This window comes from the organism of the source record quoted next, unplaced genomic scaffold, assembly GCF_019419815.1.
Source record: "Pyrus x bretschneideri cultivar Hongxiangsu unplaced genomic scaffold, Pyrus_bretschneideri_v1 Contig63, whole genome shotgun sequence".
Classification (NCBI taxonomy): Eukaryota; Viridiplantae; Streptophyta; class Magnoliopsida; order Rosales; family Rosaceae; genus Pyrus; species Pyrus x bretschneideri.
In genome coordinates this window covers 2097807-2117537 of record NW_025999802.1, presented here as the reverse complement: position 1 = coordinate 2117537, position 19731 = coordinate 2097807, and the positions used below count along the sequence as shown (strand labels likewise).

At 36.6% G+C, this 19731-nt stretch overlaps 4 protein-coding genes and 2 long non-coding RNA genes across 7 annotated transcripts; 3 read left to right on the top strand and 3 right to left on the bottom strand.

Moving 5' to 3' along the window:
* Window positions 1-1433: 1433 nt before the first annotated feature.
* LOC103945713 lies at window positions 1434-5645 on the bottom strand. The gene is made up of 3 exons (XM_048572921.1): window positions 4914-5645; window positions 4646-4829; window positions 1434-4507 (listed from the first exon to the last, which is right to left on the bottom strand). The coding sequence occupies exons 1-3, from the start codon at window positions 5643-5645 to the stop codon at window positions 1434-1436; spliced, it is 3990 nt and encodes a 1329-aa protein (XP_048428878.1).
* Window positions 5646-7298: 1653 nt separating this feature from the next.
* Window positions 7299-7912, bottom strand: LOC125471950. The gene is made up of 2 exons (XR_007254019.1): window positions 7855-7912; window positions 7299-7748 (listed from the first exon to the last, which is right to left on the bottom strand). It is a non-coding gene; the product is annotated as an uncharacterized LOC125471950 (long non-coding RNA).
* A 155-nt stretch (window positions 7913-8067) lies between these two features.
* On the bottom strand, window positions 8068-9820 carry LOC125471921. Its single transcript, XR_007254011.1, has 3 exons — window positions 9693-9820; window positions 9490-9569; window positions 8068-8115 (listed from the first exon to the last, which is right to left on the bottom strand). It is a non-coding gene; the product is annotated as an uncharacterized LOC125471921 (long non-coding RNA).
* A 723-nt stretch (window positions 9821-10543) lies between these two features.
* On the top strand, window positions 10544-12982 carry LOC103947088 (putative lipid phosphate phosphatase 3, chloroplastic). 2 transcript variants are annotated; one of them, XM_048572877.1, is made up of 9 exons: window positions 10544-10683; window positions 10838-10908; window positions 11218-11442; window positions 11556-11643; window positions 11751-11860; window positions 11992-12082; window positions 12194-12382; window positions 12466-12525; window positions 12645-12982. In XM_048572877.1, exons 2-9 carry the CDS (start codon window positions 10858-10860, stop codon window positions 12857-12859), a joined length of 1029 nt encoding a protein of 342 aa, XP_048428834.1. In that variant the 5' UTR covers window positions 10544-10683; window positions 10838-10857; the 3' UTR covers window positions 12860-12982. The 2 variants fall into 2 exon arrangements, with proteins under 2 accessions (XP_048428834.1, XP_048428835.1); XM_048572878.1 differs by lacking the exon at window positions 10838-10908 and having other exon boundaries at window positions 10593-10683.
* Window positions 12983-14281: 1299 nt separating this feature from the next.
* Window positions 14282-17288, top strand: LOC103947089 (lipid phosphate phosphatase 2-like). Its single transcript, XM_048573137.1, has 9 exons — window positions 14282-14438; window positions 14691-14934; window positions 15302-15527; window positions 15657-15744; window positions 15855-15964; window positions 16096-16189; window positions 16369-16557; window positions 16657-16716; window positions 16942-17288. The coding sequence occupies exons 3-9, from the start codon at window positions 15312-15314 to the stop codon at window positions 17166-17168; spliced, it is 984 nt and encodes a 327-aa protein (XP_048429094.1). The 5' UTR covers window positions 14282-14438; window positions 14691-14934; window positions 15302-15311; the 3' UTR covers window positions 17169-17288.
* A 1615-nt stretch (window positions 17289-18903) lies between these two features.
* LOC125471946 lies at window positions 18904-19362 on the top strand. Its single transcript, XM_048572920.1, has one exon. The coding sequence runs from the start codon at window positions 18904-18906 to the stop codon at window positions 19360-19362; it is 459 nt and encodes a 152-aa protein (XP_048428877.1).
* Window positions 19363-19731: the final 369 nt, after the last annotated feature.

Sequence of the window (19731 nt, the reverse complement as noted above, 5' to 3'; positions counted from 1 at the left end):
GTATGTGGAAAATTTTATTGTGACAGAGATAAAATTTTTATGACATTCTAGACTAATACATTGCAACTAATTTAATACATCTCGTGCGATGAACTCAAATATTGTATTTATATTATTAGTCTAGAACGTCACTGTAACATCCTGAATTTGGATCCCTCTTTCCATCAGAAACCGACTGGCTGTAATCCACATTTCTCTCTACTTCATACTAAATTAGAAATTGCTTGGTTTAATAAAATAAACTCATAATTGCATAAGGGAAAATTTGAAATAGATCAATTTTATAGGCCAACTTTTGAAATAGATGCAATTTTTAGTGACTTTTGACTTTTGAAATAGGTCTAATTTTTAGTTACTTTAGATCTATATCAAAAGATCCCATTGCATAATGGACTTTTTTCTTTGCTAACGTTGCATCATGGACTTTATTTATGCCTGTAGAAAAACATTGGGCTGCAGTGTGCAGTTGTTCACAGGCCCATACTCTATCTAGTCCTCCACTTATAGCCCATAGGCCCATACAAAACATCCGAAAGCCTTATTCGGCCCAAACAGTTTGATTTGCCTCCCAGCTTAAACCCTAAACCCCAATGGAGAGACTAGTTGTAGGTCCCTAATATTTGCTGGAATACCATGATTGGTTAGTGGAAAGTGGATTGCGGTGGCAAAGCCGCCAAATAATTCTCATTTAAAAAAATAAATAAATTAAATGTTGGGAAAATGGTAAAGTCAAGAGACTCATTACTCAACACTAGCCTCTCTGCACGCACTAACGTGCGTGCGAGAGGCATTTTCGCATCACGGGCGCTACGCGCCCCTAAATGTGTATTGTGTTAGTTTTGTTCCATTGTGGTTGTCAATGTATATGCTTTAGAAAGTATGATACCAAGTTTGGAGGTGAGGGATGAAATTTAGAAGATGACTGCACCTAATTGGAAGCAATAAATTGAAGTTGTTGACGTGGATACTCTCTCACACACAACAATGCCTATTACGGTGTTCTCAAGCACGTGCGAAAGACACTTTTTAAATCACGGCACGCTACACGCAACTTACACATTTTAGATGTATTTATATGCGAGGATTGGTTCAAAGTATAGAAACATAAAATAAAGGGATTATTATCTCTAATAATACAGGCAGAATCTAAAGTATTTTGTCTAGAATATGTAAATAAAAAAAAAAGTAATAAATAACAGAGAAGATCCTTATAACTTAGTTGCAACTAAAAGTTAAATAAAAAGTATAAAAACAATCCAAGAAATTTAATTGACCTTGATACACATGACACCCAAAAATATCATGAACTCATATCATTCCGTCCTGTTGAAAATTTAATGTGTTTGGTTAAAATCAAATATTAGCATTATTTGTAATTGAAGTGCATTAAAAGTTGAAAAAGGGAATTAAACATTAAAAGAAAGAATGTTACCTTATGTTGAATTCGAGGGAAGCAAAATATCTTTGTACACAACATTTCTTGTGAAGACTCCTTCGTTACCGTGTAAGTCTCCTTTTTTTACCAAGACTTTTGTTGTAGACGCTGAAACTCCTCTTGATAAAGCCACGTACAATTGTCCATGACTGAATACGTGATCTGGTAGATAAATACCCACATTTGGTATTGTCTGCCCTTGTGATTTATTTATAGTTAGTGCAAAACTCAATTTCACTGGAAACTGTTTTCTCATCATTTCGAATGGGAGTCCTGCACTTGCTGTGGTCTTTAAAGAGATTCTTGGTAAAAACACTCTAGTTCCAGCAAATTGTCCAGATAGGATTTCGGCATCAATTAGATTATTGTAAGCTCCATGGCAAGCCAGTCTTGTACCATTGCACAACCCCATCTTCGGATCGATATTTCTCAAAAGCATTATCGGGGCACCTTTTTTCAAAGTTAACTGATGAGGGGGCATTCCACCAGGTGAGATTGAATTCAAGAATTCTTGTTGATACAAATTTCTCACATCGTCCTCAACTGAATCGAAAGAGTATAAGATATGTTCAATCCCTGGAAATTTATCGATGATCATTTTATTGATTTTGTCAGCATCCTCATTTTTTGGTGTTATAATTGCTCTTTCCACCAAGTATCTTGCATCACATACATGACATTCCAAATTGGGGAAAACTTCATTAACCAATTGGACAATGGATTCTTCACCATTCCATGGAATAACCATAGATGATGGTAATTGCATCATGTCGTCTATCATAGTTTCTTGTTCCCCATTACCAACATGAAGTAAGAACTCTGAAAAGTCTTGATCATTGATGGATCTCATGTTATGCCTAAGACGAATGATTTTCACGTGTTCCCAAAATGAAGCATTAATCATACTTGCTTGCATCAATTCAGATCTTGTACCTTTTGGAACAACTGGAAGAACTTGTCGAAAATCTCCTCCAAAGATTATGACCTTTCCTCCATATGGTAGGTCAACGCCCATTATATCTTTGAACGTTCGATCGAGAGCCTCAAATGCAAACCTGTGTGCCATTGGTGCTTCATCCCAAACAACAGCTGATGTTTTTCTTATCAATTCTGCCAAATCTGACTGGATACTAATAGAACATGTGGAAGATGCATCTGGACTGAGGGGAATTTTAAATCTAGAGTGTGCTGTCCTTCCACCTGGCAATATGGTTGCTGCAATTCCAGATGTTGCTGTTGCCAATATAATATGACCCTTACTCCTTAAGGTTGCTATCAAAGCACGATATAAGTATGTCTTTCCTGTCCCTCCAGGACCATCCACAAAAAATATGGCATTGTCTCGTTGTTCAATAGCAGACACAATCAAGTTATACGCTGCCATTTGGTCTTCATTTAGATTTTGTACCGCATTGAGGTCTGCTTCAGAGATGTCAAGTGAAACTTCATCTTGTATTATCCTTGGAATTGTGTTGTCTCTAACACAATCTTGTGTTATTTGTGGTAAATCATAATCAGATACAGACTTACTATGTTGCACTAATAGTCCGTTCAAGTCTTGCAAAAGCTTGTTCAAGATAGAAGTATTATTTGTGGTACTTGAAACAGAATAATCTTCCACCATAAATGAATGAAATTCATCCCATAATCTTCTTACTCCATGTGGCTCACAATAAACTAAGATGGTAACAAACAACCTTCGCAAAGCTGACGGCATGCGAATGTTAGTGGCTTCACAGAGACACTGTCTAATGCTATCATCATCTTCTAGCAAACCTCGTTGTTCCACTGCCTTCTTAAATGTTGGTTGTACAATGTCATTGACTGTTCTTAAATTCTCAAATGATGTTGGTCCTCTAACATGATTAAGAAGGATGCGTAAGTAGAATTTTTCACCCTCATTCGGTGAGACTGCATATATCCGGCCAATAACTTTATGGTTATTCATCCTCTCACTCCAGAGTTTATCTCTTTGACTCCATTTGAACCGTTCAGGGAATTCCCGGTATAAGTATTGTCGTGCTTCCGGGCAAGTGGTATTCTTGGTAAAAAACTCTGTCAGCATAGTCATCGAGTTAGTGTCATCTGCCAAAATATCTGCTACTCTTTGGTGAGGGTAAAAATGAATAGTTTGACCTTCAGGAAGATGAATTTGTAATCGTTCCACCGATGGATAAAGTCGATTAGTTACAAATTTGAATATTCTCCATAAAGCTTCAGGTGCACAAACCCATCTTGCATCAACAAACTGCTTTATTTCATCTTGAATAGATTCATGATGGACTTCAAAAGCTACTCGGTCGGGACCTTTGTAAACATATTTGTACAGATACTTAACACTCTTAATGCTGCAACAAATCTCAACATTAATATGACAATCATATCTGAGGAGTAGCCATGAGTTATACGGAATGACCCACCGATTATCCACCATTATACGTGCATTATGATCTAATGGGATTGGATCATGATTGTTTCTTCTACGATAGACTGGATAAGAATCATTTCCTTGAACTGTAGTTGGTGCAAATGACTTAGGATAATTTCGTTTACAGCTACCACGTTTCATACAGGGTGACCGTGAATTGTGTATTCCACATGGACCATGAATCATATGCCTTAAGACGGCACCATACAATTCAGGCTCTTCATTTGGATTTGGTATTTCAGCCCGTACCACCTGATCATAATCATCTGGACTATTAAGCTTATCATTTTCTTCTAACATGAGAAGCATGTGAACATGGGGGAGACCGCGCTTTTGAAACTCAATGACATATACATATGCAAGTACTTTGCCTAAAACACCTTTTTTTATAACATCATTCTTCAACTCTTCAAATTTTGCACGAAAAACCCTTGTAAGCAAATCTGGTCGATCTTGTGGTGTTTGGCCAGGTAGTAGCTCATCACTTATTTCTTCCCAAGTTGGATTACATGTCATTGTTAGGAAAATATCTGGTCTTCCATATTTTTGAACCAAAGTCATTGCATCTTGATACCTTTGATACATGTCTCGGGGACTACCAACAAAAGATGATGGTAATATAGTCCTACGACGACCGACGTCTCCTGTATTTGTTTTGTTATAGGTCGTTAATAAGGCTAAATATGTTTGTTTTGTTTCAACCCTTTAATAAGTCTCCTTTAATGTGACAGAACATGAACTTAAAGAATATATGTTTTATTATAAACTGATTAGCTTCATACCTGCATTATTTTGTCCTGCAATTAATGAGTCTTGCAGTCCTCGATAAAATTCAGATCGAATTGTGTGTTGATTATTACGCATCCATCTAAGCTTTTGTGATTCGATCTTGACGTAGTTATCAACTACATATTGTTGCAATAGGCGGCCACCACGAAGTAGAAGCGATTCGTCGTGTTGACGGATCTAAAATGATAAAATTCATTGTTCAACACAATATAAGTTTTAAAAATTAATATTGTATTCATAGAGATGAAGGTCTTAGGTTACCTGAAGAAGATACGAATAATAGTCACAACATGTCACTTTTCTGCTGTTGTTATTTCGAGTATTCACATCCCATCCATATGTTCCATAAGGTAACAACAATGGATATTGTAAAGGGTCATAGTAGCCGACACAGTCTTTGATACTCTTAAGTTGACCATCTGTAGTTTGCACAACAATATCTCGACCTCTAATGTTTTCTGATCCTTCACCACCTACTATGATTGCAGCAACCTGAGATGCAGACGGTAAACAATATTGTCGTTGATTCGCGGGCTGCTCTTTGATAATCAATCTACAACTTTGCAAATCTTGACGTTGCGCAAGGTGGTGAAATGTTTGCATAAATGGATTATATTGATTCAAGATTTGTTGGATTTTTTCAACCACATCTCTGTTTAGTGCTTCACTTTCTCTCATTCGATTGTCTATTTCATGAGTTGTGTCATAAATATACATTTGTAGGAATCTCGGTCTACTATCTCTAATAGGCAAAAGACTTCCAATCTTATGATATATGGAACCTTGAGCACGAAATGTGTAAATACCACGTCTTCCTGTTGCTAGGTTTTCGTCAACATGAACTCCCATTGAAGTGAAGGCAAAAATGTGGTTGTAAGCTCGTATATTCTGCCTAAAATGTCTTCCCTCGGCAGATTGGTTGCAAAAAAGCTCAGTCATTTCAGGAGGGGACGGTGCCAATGGTAGAGCAAGCTTTCCACGTAAGCAACACATTTCAGATGTTTCATGAGAGAACAAACGGGCATGACAATCTGGACATGTGGTTGGATTTGGCATGTGAAATCTTGGGATTTCCATGTTTTCATTAAAGTTTCTAGCACAATTATGAATTGGCCTTCTTCCCATAGTATGATGTCGAGGTGGTACGTCCTCGTTAGGCTGGATCTCATTTTCATTAATGAGATTAAAAGCATCTGCTTAAAAAGGAAACATTAAAGGTGTTTCATGATTTAGAGAGCATAGTTGAAATTGTAGGTATTAATATTAAAAAAATGATACCTTCATTGATGATGGGCAGATAACAATGACTCATTGGAGTATTCGAACTGAACGATTGCGCTGTTGTATTTTCTGTTATAATCAAATGAAATGGAAGTAAGGTAATAAGTAGTGTTTACAGTAATGATGATATTGATGTTTATATTTTCAGAGTTGTACTATGGTAGTTTGTGCGATTACCATTATTAGTGAAACTTTGTATTAGTCCATCCCGAGGCAAGCGTGTCCTATTCGATCGGGCAATTTGCCTTATATGAGTTAAGCGCATTGTTCTTGGAACTTGATTGCTGCTGCCTTCTCCAAACGGCACTATGTTTAGTCGTTCAACATGATTGCTACTGCCTTCATCGAATTGCACTATGATAGGGTGTTGAACTTGATCGGCATCACCACCAAATAACATTATGTTTGAGCGTTGAATTTGTTGAACACGATAATTGGATCGTCGCCGTGCTAAATATTCGTGTCTTTGGCTTGAACTCATTGAATTCCGCCTCATACGTTGTTGATCCCGCCATTGCTCTCGTTGGCTTTGTGTCTGATCAGTAACATATGCATTTCGTTGCTCTAAACCAAGAAACGTAATGGTGCACGAAAAATATTAGTAAGCATAGAATATTATTTAAGTACGTACATACGTATTTTTTTTCCTTTTGTTTTTGTAATTGAATCATTGGTATACATTACGTTTTTTTTTTTTTTTTTTTTTTTTTCCGTTTGATTGAGACTGCCTAGGTCACATAATAAGTGGCAGAGGAAGAAGAAAACAAAGAAAAAGTGAATGTTTTGTATTTTGAGCTATTTTCTCTTTAAAGTCTGTAGCTTTTAGTGATCAGAAAAGCAAAAACTGTGGATTGTTTTGGATGCCAGACCTTGGATGAATAGTAATGTTTATTTTAATTGATCACAGAAAAGAAAAACACATTTTTTTTGGATGAGAGTGGTTTTCTTCTTGCCGTTTTCGGATGAAAAATGAATGCAACGGCAATATCTCTGAATCTAGGGTTTACTAAAATTTAGTGAATTTCATGCACTGAATCATTGATTTATGATTTCATTTCTCTGATTTGGGTTGTGCTTTTTGCTTCCTTTGATTTTGCATCTGTGTAATTATGTGCTGCATGTTTTTTTTTAACTTCACAATTTTTTCCATTTAGTATCGATGTACTATATCTTTATGTGATGTTATTTTTATATTTTTCTCTTGACTATTATACTTGAACTGTTATTCCAAGTTTACATAATATTCCTTTCCTTCTTTGTTTATTTTTATTTTTATTTTTTATTTTTATTTATTTATTTATTTTTCTTGTTTGGAGTACTTGTTAAAACGTTGGTCACTATGGTAAATATATACAATCCAAAATATTGAAATTATTATAGACATAACAGAATTATTAAATGGATGTTTGCATTGATAGTACAAAAAGGCAATGACAACTTAGAATCACTGATTTGTTCAATCTTAATATATTTGTCTTAATAATTTGTACAAAAATGTTAATACAACGTACGAATTGAATAGAGACAAAAAAAAAAAAAAAAAATCATAGTTACCGCAGATGTCGATCCTATGTTTTCTTGGTTTACTTCCGTTTGATTTTGGACTATATTGATTGAGTTCAAGCGGGTTTGATAATTGGCACGTCGTCGTATTGAATTTCGAGCCCGCTGTGATGAATTCATAGATTGTCGTCTTTGTCTTTGTTGATTGCTCCTATGATTTTGCCTTTGTTGATTACTCCTACGATACCTTTGGTCTGACTGTTGAAAATTGTGAATATTTGTTTGTCCAAAGTCAACTTCTTCATTGCCAACCTACATTGAGAAATTGCTAAACAGAATGAATTTTATTTTATTTTTGAAAAAGAAGAAAAAATATATCATATGTACAAAAGAGGAATAATGCAGATAAGGTAACAACCTCTGACATATCGCTTCTATCAATTCCCTCCATACTTGATATGTTGGAGTCCTCCAAAAATCTTAAAACTGAAATTTAAATTTGATGATTCTTAATAAAGGTAAATGAACAAAATTTACGCACAGAATATGGGCAAAATAGATAAAAATAAAAAATGCATAAGTAACTTAAAAACTGCACATAAACAGAAAACTTTAGCTGTGGCTGTTAGGTATTCCTCCCATTTGCAGATCCAATTGAGCTAATTTTCCGGAGCTTACCCTATGTGAATCATAGGCACCCAAGGGAAACTAAAGGTTTGAGAGGCGCAAGCATATTTGCAGAGCACTTAGATTCCTTTCTATCAAACCCATTCTTCAGAAACCATTTTTAAAAAGGGAGGTTGGTAAATTTCAGTTCTTACATATCAAATCCCTTTTCATAACACACCAATCTCTGGAAATGGTGGAAATTTAAAAAATGCATAAGTAACTGCACATAAAAATAAAACTTTACCTCCTTTTAGTTAGGTATTCCTCCCATTTGCAGATCCGATTGAGCTAATTTTCCTGAGCTTCAACCACGGACCCAATCATGAATCCCTAAATTTACCCAATCTTAACAACATGAAGCATTTGGTACAAATATTTAACCGAGCAGTAAACTTCAAAAGCAAAAAGAGTTACGAAAACAAATAGAAAACATAATGGTTAAACATACAACAAAACATGGAAGAGAAGCAAAAGAGAATAAGACCATTTTAAGTCAATATGTATGTTGTAAGTCTTTGCTTCTTAGTATCCTCTTAGCTACTGTGAACTCTGTTTCTCCAAAGTAATTTAGTAATCAAACTTTCAGCAATACAACTAAAGTTTAAAATTTAAAACAATTAAGTAATGTAATCATTAAACGAAACCTAACACTAATACTCTAAAAGTTTCGTGATATAGGCCCTAAATCAAAGAAAAAAACGTTCTAAATCCATTAAAATGGCTAGCACACCTTAAAAACAGATAAAACTTAACCGTTTATTTTATACTGCTGCTTCAAAAAAAACTACAATTCTTGTCTTCGGTAAGCCTCGCATATTCATCATCGGGGTGTTTTATTTTATTTTATTTTATTTTTTTGGGACATTTCAGCACCTGAATGTAATGACATTACCAAAGTCTATAACTGTAGAAATTAAGAAATAGCATAATTAACATTCTACAATCATTTGATAAACTGTAAGTTTCATCAAAAGTCTGGTACCAAGAAACCAAGTGCAATACAATCGAATGTAATACTCGGATAAACAAAAGAGAGACCAACGTCCCTCCACCAACAACCCATTACAAAATATGCATAAAAAAATAGATGATGATCAAAGATCGAAGCAACAAATGAGAAAATTTTCGAGCAGTGCAACCATGTAAATGAAGAAGGAAAAAGATAAAAGTACCGAAAATGCAGACTAAATGAACAAAATTGATGTACAGAATATGGGCAAAAGAGATAAAAATAAAGAATGCATAAGTAACTTAAAAACTGCACATAAAAAGAAAACTTACCGGCACCCAAGAGAAAGCAAACAATGAGCAGGAAAATAAACTTATTGGCAGAAAGAACATAAAAATGAAAATCTCTAATCCGTCTATACATCCGATGACTTACCGATGCGCATATAAACGTTCATCGATCTGGAAAAAGTAGCCTTGCCAAAACTGAAAGAATTTCAAAGCAGTTCTTTCTACCTGAAAGAATTTCAAACGCCCAAGATCAGATTTTACATTTCACAATAAAATAAAAACCTAAAAATTATCAAATTATAGAAAACCAAACCGAATTTAAAGAAAATGCGCGGGAGAGAGACTTACCGATTTGTGTACATTCTTAGCATGCAAATGGGTGAGAACTGAAACCTGTAGAGAAATAGTAGTGAAAGAAGGAGAGAATATGGAGTGGTAGGCTGCAGTTAGAAAACATAATGAATAGAGTTGTACGTGGAATTGTGTGAGGAAGAAGTTTGATCAGAAAATGGGGGAATAGAAGATAGACGTGTGAGTTTGAAAACTGTATGGAAACTGATATGCAGTTTGAAAATTAAACGTGCTAATCCTGAAGATTTTTCTCCCCACGTTGGTTGTTCTCTCTCCTAAAATGGAGGAGTTATCTGTTTCTATTTTTTTTTTCTGTTAATAAAACAAATTTTATATTTTTGTATTCTGACAAAAATGTCCATGAGTTTTTTAATGTATTATATTGTGTCGGTTTTTTGTTTTTTTTTTGTTTGAGGGTTATTTTAGTCTAGAAATTTTTGGTGAAGCCTTGAGACACCAAAGTTGATTGCTGGCTTTCTAATATTAAAGATAAAGTCCGAACCACAAACTCAACAAAACAAGAACAAACAAACAAAGGGGAAGAAAAATTAAAAGAAAAATGAATAAAAAGTAAAACGGCAAGTCGCTTTTACTTATGGCTGTGAGGTGAGTGGACCAATAGCCCCGCCAACTGACGGTAACCGTCCGTATCAACTACCTCCATTCCGCCGGTTAGCCATCCATCAAAGCCCATGTTACAAGCACAGCTGTCACCCACGATCCTCCGTACCGCATGCAACCAGTCACCAAAAACGACGCCGTAGCACCCAAAAACCATAAAATTCCGACGTGGGCGCCCACACGGCTGTACACGTCAGCAAACGGAGGATCATTTCTACGCGGGTAAAGGTCTACACAAAGGTCTTTCTTTTCTCTCCAAAGTTTATAGTAACTCTCCTACTATAATTGGCAGTTTGCAGCAAGCAGAAAATTTCCACGAAAGTTCTCACATTTTCCTGGAAAAAAATTGAAGTCTTCTTTTATTAAGGTAATAGAGGCGGACCAAGTTGCTGACACTGCTTTTTCTTTTTTTAGCTTTTCTGTTTGTGAGTTTCTATATCCTCCTTTGTTCTGTTGTGTTTGTTCACTTGGGGTTTGTTTTCTGCGTCTGAAAGTTCGAAACTTGACAACTTTCCCTGTAGATTTCTGGGTTCTGTTGGTTATGGCGTGGAGGAATCTAGGATCTCTTTTTAACTTCCGGGGTATCTTTCAGGTTGGTAGATTAATTTTGCTTTTCTTGCTGTTTGAATTTGTTATTGCTTTATTAAGTGTTATTTATTATCATAAATGATTGAGATTAAACTGTAAACAAGTTTTTATCTTTTGGGAAGAATAATTTGTAGTAGCTTCGAACTGTGACGCATAAAGCAGTAAGCGTTTAGATTCTTTTTGTTCGTTTGTTGATATAGATTTTAGAAACATCTTTGAACTAAAGTCTCTAATCAAGTCAACTCAAATCGAATATTGTCTATTTCCCAATGTAATTCTGTTGGGAAGTGATTCAGTGTATTTGTTCAAGCAGGGAAGAACCCCGGAGATCGAACTGGGACGAAGGTACACGATTAAATCCCATGGAGCTGCACTTGCAAAGAACCACATGTACGATTGGCTTATACTGCTGCTCCTTGCAGTGATAGAGCTCATTTTGTTCATCATTTATCCGTTCTACCGTTTTGTGGGGAAGGATATGATGGAAGACCTTAGATATCCCATGAAAGCGAACACGGTGCCTGTGTGGGCTGTCCCTGTACGTTTTTCGCTGCTTCTTTTAGTCTAATTCCATTTTGATCAATGTGCCTTTGGTTGTTGGATTGTATGGATTTGATGTAAGCAGTACTAAAGTTAACGGGATGTCTTCAGATGTACTCGGTTTTGTTGCCTATTGTGATTTTCCTCTTTTTCTATATGCGTCGGAAAGATGTCCATGATCTGCACCATAGCATTCTTGGTAATGCATTTCTTTTCCTGTTTGCTTAGTTTTTATCAAACTCGGAACCTTTTGTTTGTTTATTGTTCCGTGCATTAATTTGGTTATATATCTATCTGCAAGAGCAGGCCTCTTGTTCGCCGTGCTGATTACTGGTGTTATCACGGATGCCATAAAAAATGCTGTTGGCCGCCCTCGACCAGACTTCTTTTGGCGTTGCTTTCCTGATGGAAAAGATGTATGTTTTAATTGGCTCCATATCCTTATCTATCTTTTAATGTCCTGGAGGAAAATTTGTTGTAATGTGATATGGAATCTGCTCTGTATCGAGTAAAATTTGATGCTTAAATATCTTTTCGCTTTGTGTAGGTTTATGATCAGTTTGGGGGTGTAGTGTGCCATGGTAAGGACAGTGACATAAAGGAAGGACATAAGAGTTTTCCAAGTGGTCACGCTTCATGTAAGAAATGCTTCCTGCTGTTACGCTGTTTAAGTCTACTAGATCCGTTTAGTTCTTCAAATTTCATCATCCATGTCCATACAACTGATACATCTTGGCATTGCTCTGCAGGGTCCTTTGCAGGTTTAGGATTTCTCTCGTTGTACTTGTGCGGGAAGATTAAAGCATTTGATCGCAAAGGGCACGTGGCGAAACTATGTATTGTCTTGCTTCCTCTCCTTGCTGCATCTCTCGTTGCCATTTCAAGAGTAGATGACTATTGGCACCATTGGCAAGATGTGTTTGCTGGAGGTCTCTTAGGTCTGTTCTTCACGATCTCTTTTCTTCAGTTAACGCTCTAATGTAAGGATGTGGGAGCTTTATACGCGGTTCATATTCTGCAGGACTTGTTGTGGCTTCATTTTGTTACCGGCAATTCTTCCCTTCCCCTTATCATGATCAAGGTCACATCTTCTTTTATCCGTGCCTCATTTTTCCTGCATACTTCCACAAAATACCGTCGCCGCAGTATGTTAGTTGTTTCTGTTTCTCAGTTTCCTAACTATTTCTTTGATGTATTCAGGATGGGGTCCTTATGCGTATTTCTCCGCTTTGGAGGAGACGCGTATCCTTTCACATCTGGGTGTCAATCCTACGAACAATGCACCGAGTGTGCAGGTGACGGGGGCTCAGAATGTGAACGAACAACACATACAAAATAGCGATGCATTTGCAGCATTCTCTGGAAACCGATACACAAGCATTAGGCTGCATGAAATGGAATCAGGCGGAAAGTAGTATTGTACATGCCGCGCTTCGTCTAGGCACTCCGCATACCGCTTATGCTCGTGTAGATACCGGTTTAAGACACCTTGCGTAGACAGGATATTAGTACCATAAAGAGATAGTTTAGTTTGCTAATGATGAATTTATGAAAGTTTTGATACTGCCTGAACTGCATAGGCTTTTAGCCAAAATGGTCTCTAAGATTTGCATAACCCTTCATTTTGGTTCCTAATTTTTTTTTTTTTTTTTTTTTAAACAAACGATATTATCTACACTAAGGGGGAGGGGTAGGCTGAGCCTCACAATGGGCTAATAATAATGTGGTTTAAATTCGCTTTTTGCGATAATCATACCTAAGACCTCTCACTTACAAATGAAGAGGAATACCATTAGACCGTAGTAATAAGTGGCTGGTCCCTAAGATTTGAAATCAATAAAATTGGTCCTTGACTTTGTTCACAATCAATCATTTTGGTCATTTCATGAAAAATCTCTATAAAATAAAGATAAAATGACAAAATACCCTCAATTTTGGTTAAATCATTTTGGCATGTTTATTAAATTAAGGGTAATTTTGTCATTTTGATCCTTATTTAACATAATTTTTCATCTAATGACCAAAATGATTGATGGATAATCTTAAGGACCAAAGTGAGGAGTTATGTAAATCTCAAAGACCATTTTGGATGAAAAGTCAACTGCATATATCATCAATTTGTGAATTTAAGATAGTTTAGTTGGCCTAACATTACTTCTGTTGATCAAACTTTTAATTTTTTTCTTATCAAGGTGTGACTAAAGTAAAGATTTAGTTTCCGTCACGTAAGTAAAAATACGAAAAAGAGTATAATACGGTATCTGCGAAGTAATCTGTAGACTCCACAAAACCGAATACCTGACAGTTTGAGGTAGATTTATCGGGACAGGTATACCTCAGGGTCCAAGGATGAATCTGTGTACTGGGACAGGTATATCCTGATGGGCTTTGACTCCATGCTCGTTGGCACGCGCTAATGGATTAAATTATTGTAAACATTCGAGTTGCTTTCTGAGCCGTTCAACCACTGGCCAATAACGTCTCCAATTTTGAATAATTAATCTTGCTTAACTAGCTTGTCTGCTAATATAATAATTAACTTAATCTTGATTATCTTTAACTCCTCCACAAATGGTGTGTTGCCACCTACTCTCTTTCCTTCAACGGTGAAATTTTTTGAAAAGATATAAAAGTAGAAAACGCATGCACGTTGAACAAGAAAAGAACACGGAGAATCACAGTTTTGTGTACGCATGGAATGGAACAACAATTAAGCACCGAAAACAGCATCTCTTAAAAAAAAGACATTTCCCTTTGGAATTTTGTATCAATTATGCCTGCGACTAAACTCCGAGCCGCGTGAGATTTGAACACATGTTAAATAGTAAGCATTTTTAATTATTCGAGCTGTAAATTTTATAAAATTTAAAAAGACTTTGAGTTGAAAATTGATGTTTTTAATCGCTCGAGTCACAAAAACTCTGCCGAGTTCAAGCTTGGATGGTTTCTTTTGCACTGCAAGTTATGGAGCTGAGTTGACGCCTAAGCATATTGGTAATCATTTCGTTCGGATAAATCATACAACTAAATCACAATTACTTGTGATTAGTTTTGATCAAATTATGCTCTAAGTTTGGTGTCGCTGCCCGCGCCGAACACAGCAAGCAATCAGCACTCGGCAACGCGCCGCGATTTCTCACTTCTTGTTAATATCTAAAAATAGGATAATTAATTTAAATTCCCCAAATCAAATTCAAATTCCAAATTCCAAAATTTCAATTATTCTTCTTCTTCTTTGTTCGTCAGATCCACCTACTTCTGTGCAAAGTAGGATCCGGTGATCCACTCTCCCCGTAACAAAATTGGAAACTCCGTTGTTTTGCTTTCACGCCGCACGCTTTTCCTTTTTAAGTTTTCTGCATCCCGTTCTTCTTCCCCAAAAATTACTCCCCCTGCTGCTCCGTCCGCCGCCGTAAAATCGAAGCCGGAACCCCGCCCACCCTCACCATTACGCGCTCGGAGACTCGCTCCTGTCGTACGGAAATTGCATGTATGTACCTCTCTATCTCTCTCTGTTAGTTTTTGTTAACTTTTTTTTGCACTTTGTAAAGTTCTTGTTTCAAATTGTTCATTTAATTTTTTATGTTTACCGTGTCTGTGTAACTTATTGTAGTTTGTTTCTTCAAGTTTTCTGTTTGGTTGCCTAGAAAATGAAGGAAAATTAAAGAAACTAGATTTCCATGAGTTTCCCCGAAGAAAGATAAATTGGAAATACTCGATCGATATCATTCAAGCCGAAATGTTGAATTTAATCTTATTATTTCAACTTTTTCTTTCCCTTAATTTGAAATGGCAGTGAGATTAAGATATGAATACAAGATACTTACAGTGTTTATCTTTTTGTTTTTCATTTCCAGTTAGTGAAAAATGCCAGAAGTTCAGTTGGGTTGCCACACTGTAAAGTCCCATGGAGTTAAGGTGGTAAGGATTCATATGCATGATTGGCTGATTCTGTTGGTTCTCGCCGGGATTGATCTCGGTTTGAACTTGATAGAGCCGTTTCACCGCTTTGTTGGGGAGGACATGATGACAGACCTGAGTTACCCTTTGAAAGACAATACAGTTCCCTTCTGGGCTGTTCCGGTACGTTTTTGGTTTTGCGAAAACAATGTCATGCTGGTAAAATTTGGATAGTTTAACTTTTGCATCGGTCTCGCTTTTGTGATGACACTGTAAGGAAAAGAAGAATCTTATGTTGTACTTCTGGCACAGATAATTGCGGTATTGATGCCGCTTGTTGTCATTCTTGTGTACTACTTCATCCGAAAGGATGTCTATGATCTGCACCATGCCAGTTTGGGTAACTATCGTCTCTTTCTTTTTCCTTTTTGTGACTTTCGCATTGGTGAATGTTGTTTGCATGTTGTTGTATTTTGTTAACCCTTACATTTTATATCCATGCTCATTCAGGCCTTCTATTCTCTGTCTTCATAACCGCTGTTTTAACTGATGCGATCAAAGATGGTGTTGGTCGACCTCGTCCAGACTTCTTTTGGCGTTGTTTCCCTGATGGAAAAGGGGTGGGCCTTCTAGTGCAGAAAATTATTTATACCTTTTGATTTTTCGTGAAATGAACTTTTCATTGTTTAATTCTGGATCCTCCTCACTTATACGCACATATGACGTACGATTGATCCATGTCCATGTCCAGGTATTTGATCCGACCACAAAGGATGTCATATGTACTGGCATCAAGAGTGTCATTAAGGAAGGGCATAAAAGCTTCCCAAGCGGGCATACTTCATGTAAGCATTTTGATACTTCGGGAAACTGTACAGGAAAGAGGATTAAAGATTAGGGATGTTCTGGGATGTGTTTAATGTCTCTTAAGGGCTGCATGCTGCCTATGTATTTTCTTTAGTGCATATGTATGTTTGACTTTGTATCGTGTAGCTTAAATGACAGTGCGGTTGTCAACATGCAGGGTCCTTTGCTGGGCTTGGTTTCCTTGCATGGTACTTATCGGGGAAAGTTAGGGTGTTTGATCGTAGGGGACATGTTGCAAAGCTCTGTATTGTCATTTTACCACTACTTACTGCAGCGCTGGTGGCAGTTTCTCGAGTTGATGACTATTGGCATCATTGGCAAGATGTTTTTGCTGGCGGGCTTATAGGTACCTTGTCTGCCTCTAGCATCATTGGCATGATTTTTTTGAGAAAAAAGATATTTGTCGAGTTTCCATATTTCTAATATGTATATTTATTTTGTGCAGGAATCACCATTGCTTCATTTTGTTACCTGCAATTCTTTCCACCCCCATATGAAACAGATGGTAATTTTACCCACCGTATAGCTTTGCTGTTCTTTTTAATAACTATCTTCTTTGCAGAGGTTTACTAATTCCGTCGAGTCCATGAGCATTTTTTCTTGCATTGAAAAACTAAGGTTTCTACGGTTCATTAAATTGTGTAAGGAGCTTATTTGAACTTGTGTGCATTTAAGTAGTCCGGAATCATTGTTGACAAGATTCTTTCTCTTGATGTTGTTGGATGGGCAGGTTGGGGACCGCATGCGTACTTTCAGATGCTGGCAGAGTCTCAAAATCGCGATGATTCCTTGACTAACAACGCCAATAGTCTTAGTGTGCAGCCAACAGAGCTTACGAGTGTATACATCGAGCCTCAGAACGGTGTTGAATTGTCAAGAGGCAATAGCGGAGACAGAAACGCCATGCTAAATGGAAGGGAAAACGGGAGAAGACAGCAGAGTGTCGGGTGTTTGTAGATAAGAATAGAGTTAATGAGCAGATGTTCATATTATAGGGTCCATCTTGCCATGTGAATTTCGTAGACGGATATCGGAATTTATAAACCAGATGAAATATGAACCTTCCTTTTTGCTTAAGTTTGTTTAATTGATTCGTTGAATATTCTTATTGTTTGATGCTGTGAACACGGCAAAGGGCAGTCCTGCATAAGTTTTTCTTCATCATTGGAACAAGTAAAATAAAGGTTTTTTTTATTCAAAATGGTTTATGAGATTGACATAACTTTTCATCTGGTCTTTGAGATTTAAAATTGATAGAAGTGTTCGTCAATTATTTTGGTCAATTCGTAAAAATATCTATTAAATAAAAATGAAATAGACAAAAATAACTTCAACTTTTGTGAAATTATTTTGGCCATTGTTTATTAAATTAAGTTTTTTTTTTTCAATTTTTTTTCTTATTTAAAAGAGATTTTTTTATTACAGAATAATCAAGATGATTGACAATGAACAAACTCAATGATTATTTTTATCGATTATAAATTTCAAGAACCAAACTAAAGAGTTATGATACTTTCCGAAATATTTTGTTTGAAAAGCCTAAAATAAAAGATAATTGTGATGTGACATGTTAGATGTGGTTTGTTTGAAATATATGGGTGATTGAAGAAGCAAAGCCCAAGTATTGTCATCGTCGATATTCCCTGCCCACCGGACGCTATTCACATTCACACTTCACATCACAAACTATGCTTTGCTCTCCTTCTAGTTTCTACCGCTGGACCCGGGCCAAACACGCACGTGTGAGTGTCCAGAGCATGGTGTGGGCCATTCCTGAATTTTTTTTTTTTTTTTTTTTTTTCTGTCGATTGGCCCCATGAGAGACCGGATTAAGGAATAATGTTTCACACTTTAGTATTGTTTGAAAGTACTTTTTAAATAATTGAAAATATTTTTAGTAAATATATTTTTGAATTACAAAAGTACTTAAAATATTTTTTTTGCAATAAGCACTAATTATATGCTTCTTTTAGAAAATATTAGTTATGTGCTTGTTTCATATAGTACAAGTTATGTGCTTCTTTTAGAAAATATTAATTATGTACTTTTTCCAGGTGGAATTTTTAGTATTTTTTTCAAGATTTACTTGCATTCTTTTTTAAATTAGTTTAAAAAATACTTTTACTAAAAGTATTTTTATTTATTTTAAAAATACTTCTAAATAAGCTGTTTAATTTCCAATAATCGTCTTTCCTTGGTATATACAGAAGAGTCCTATTCAAGTCAGAGTCTGGAGCATTATTTGAGATTGGACCATGGATTGGATTATTGTGGATTGGGCTTTTTAATCCAGTCCAAGGTGCCAAGCATGGGAATACTGGACAAACCATATAATATAAACGATACCACGCATTGGATTTATTACTCAATTTAGTAACTAGAAGCATACTTAATCAAACCTAATTAATTATTAATAGATTAGCGTTCGCCTGGTCGCAGTCACACTGTCACAGACAGACAATATTGACCGAGCACACGCTGTGCACTAAGACCAAGCTCTCATGTTTTGACTTGGCACCCAATTCTCCTCCTCCTCTCCTCTCTATATAAACCCTTCTTTGCTTCCTCTCTCTTAACACAACACTCTCAAATCTCAAAACCCAAAAACATCAGCTCTCAACTTGTTCGTCTGTTCCGGTTGCTAGCTACGACGATTTGAAGTAAACACCACTGCGAGCTAGTCGATCCTACTATGGAGATTGTTCCGAGTACGTACTACGACAGCTTGAAGAGGTACTGGAGGAGGAGGAGCTACCAGAGGCTGCATGGCGAGACCAGAAAGAAGATGAGGGTTGCGAGGCTCGGCGGGGGAGCAAAGGGGAGCACTAGTCCTAAACGTAGTTGGAAGCTCAAGACCAAGCTGAGGCTGCTGAAGTATGTTTCTCCTATCAAGTTTTTGGCTAAGTTGCATAATGGTTACGTTGACACGATGATTCGGATGGCGGGCAAGGCCGGCGGTGTTGGGAGGATTGCCGCGAAGAAGATCGCAAAACCCCAAGATCAGGTTTCAATGGCTACTTGTGGCAACGAGTTAGTTGACAGCAGACTGGTTTTGGAGATTTACAAGAGATTGGCTGCTTCCCGCCAATTAGCTGAGCATGGATTGATAGTTGAAAGCCAAAGCAACTTCTTCAACTTGATGGATATGTAGTTAGTTTCACTTTCAGTGTCACAGATTTGATTAATTCTATTTGTTAATTCTTATACAAAAGTTTGAACATCTACAGAAATTGTAAAATGTTCATACGTACTCGTGGAAGCCGGCCTTTACAGAAACTCAATATATTGGTTGAATTTTTCGTACATTTGTGCCTATGATTTTTATGTTTTTGGAATTTGGATTAGAAATAAAACTTAATTATGCGTCGCGAGTCAAACCACGTATATGGGCGAGATGGATCCACTGCTGAAAATGTTGCACAAGGTTAATGCATGCAGTCGCCAGTTTTTGACTGGATACAGGACCGCTATGAAATTATAGCTCAATTCTCCTATCTGGTAGAAAATGTCGTACTCGCAG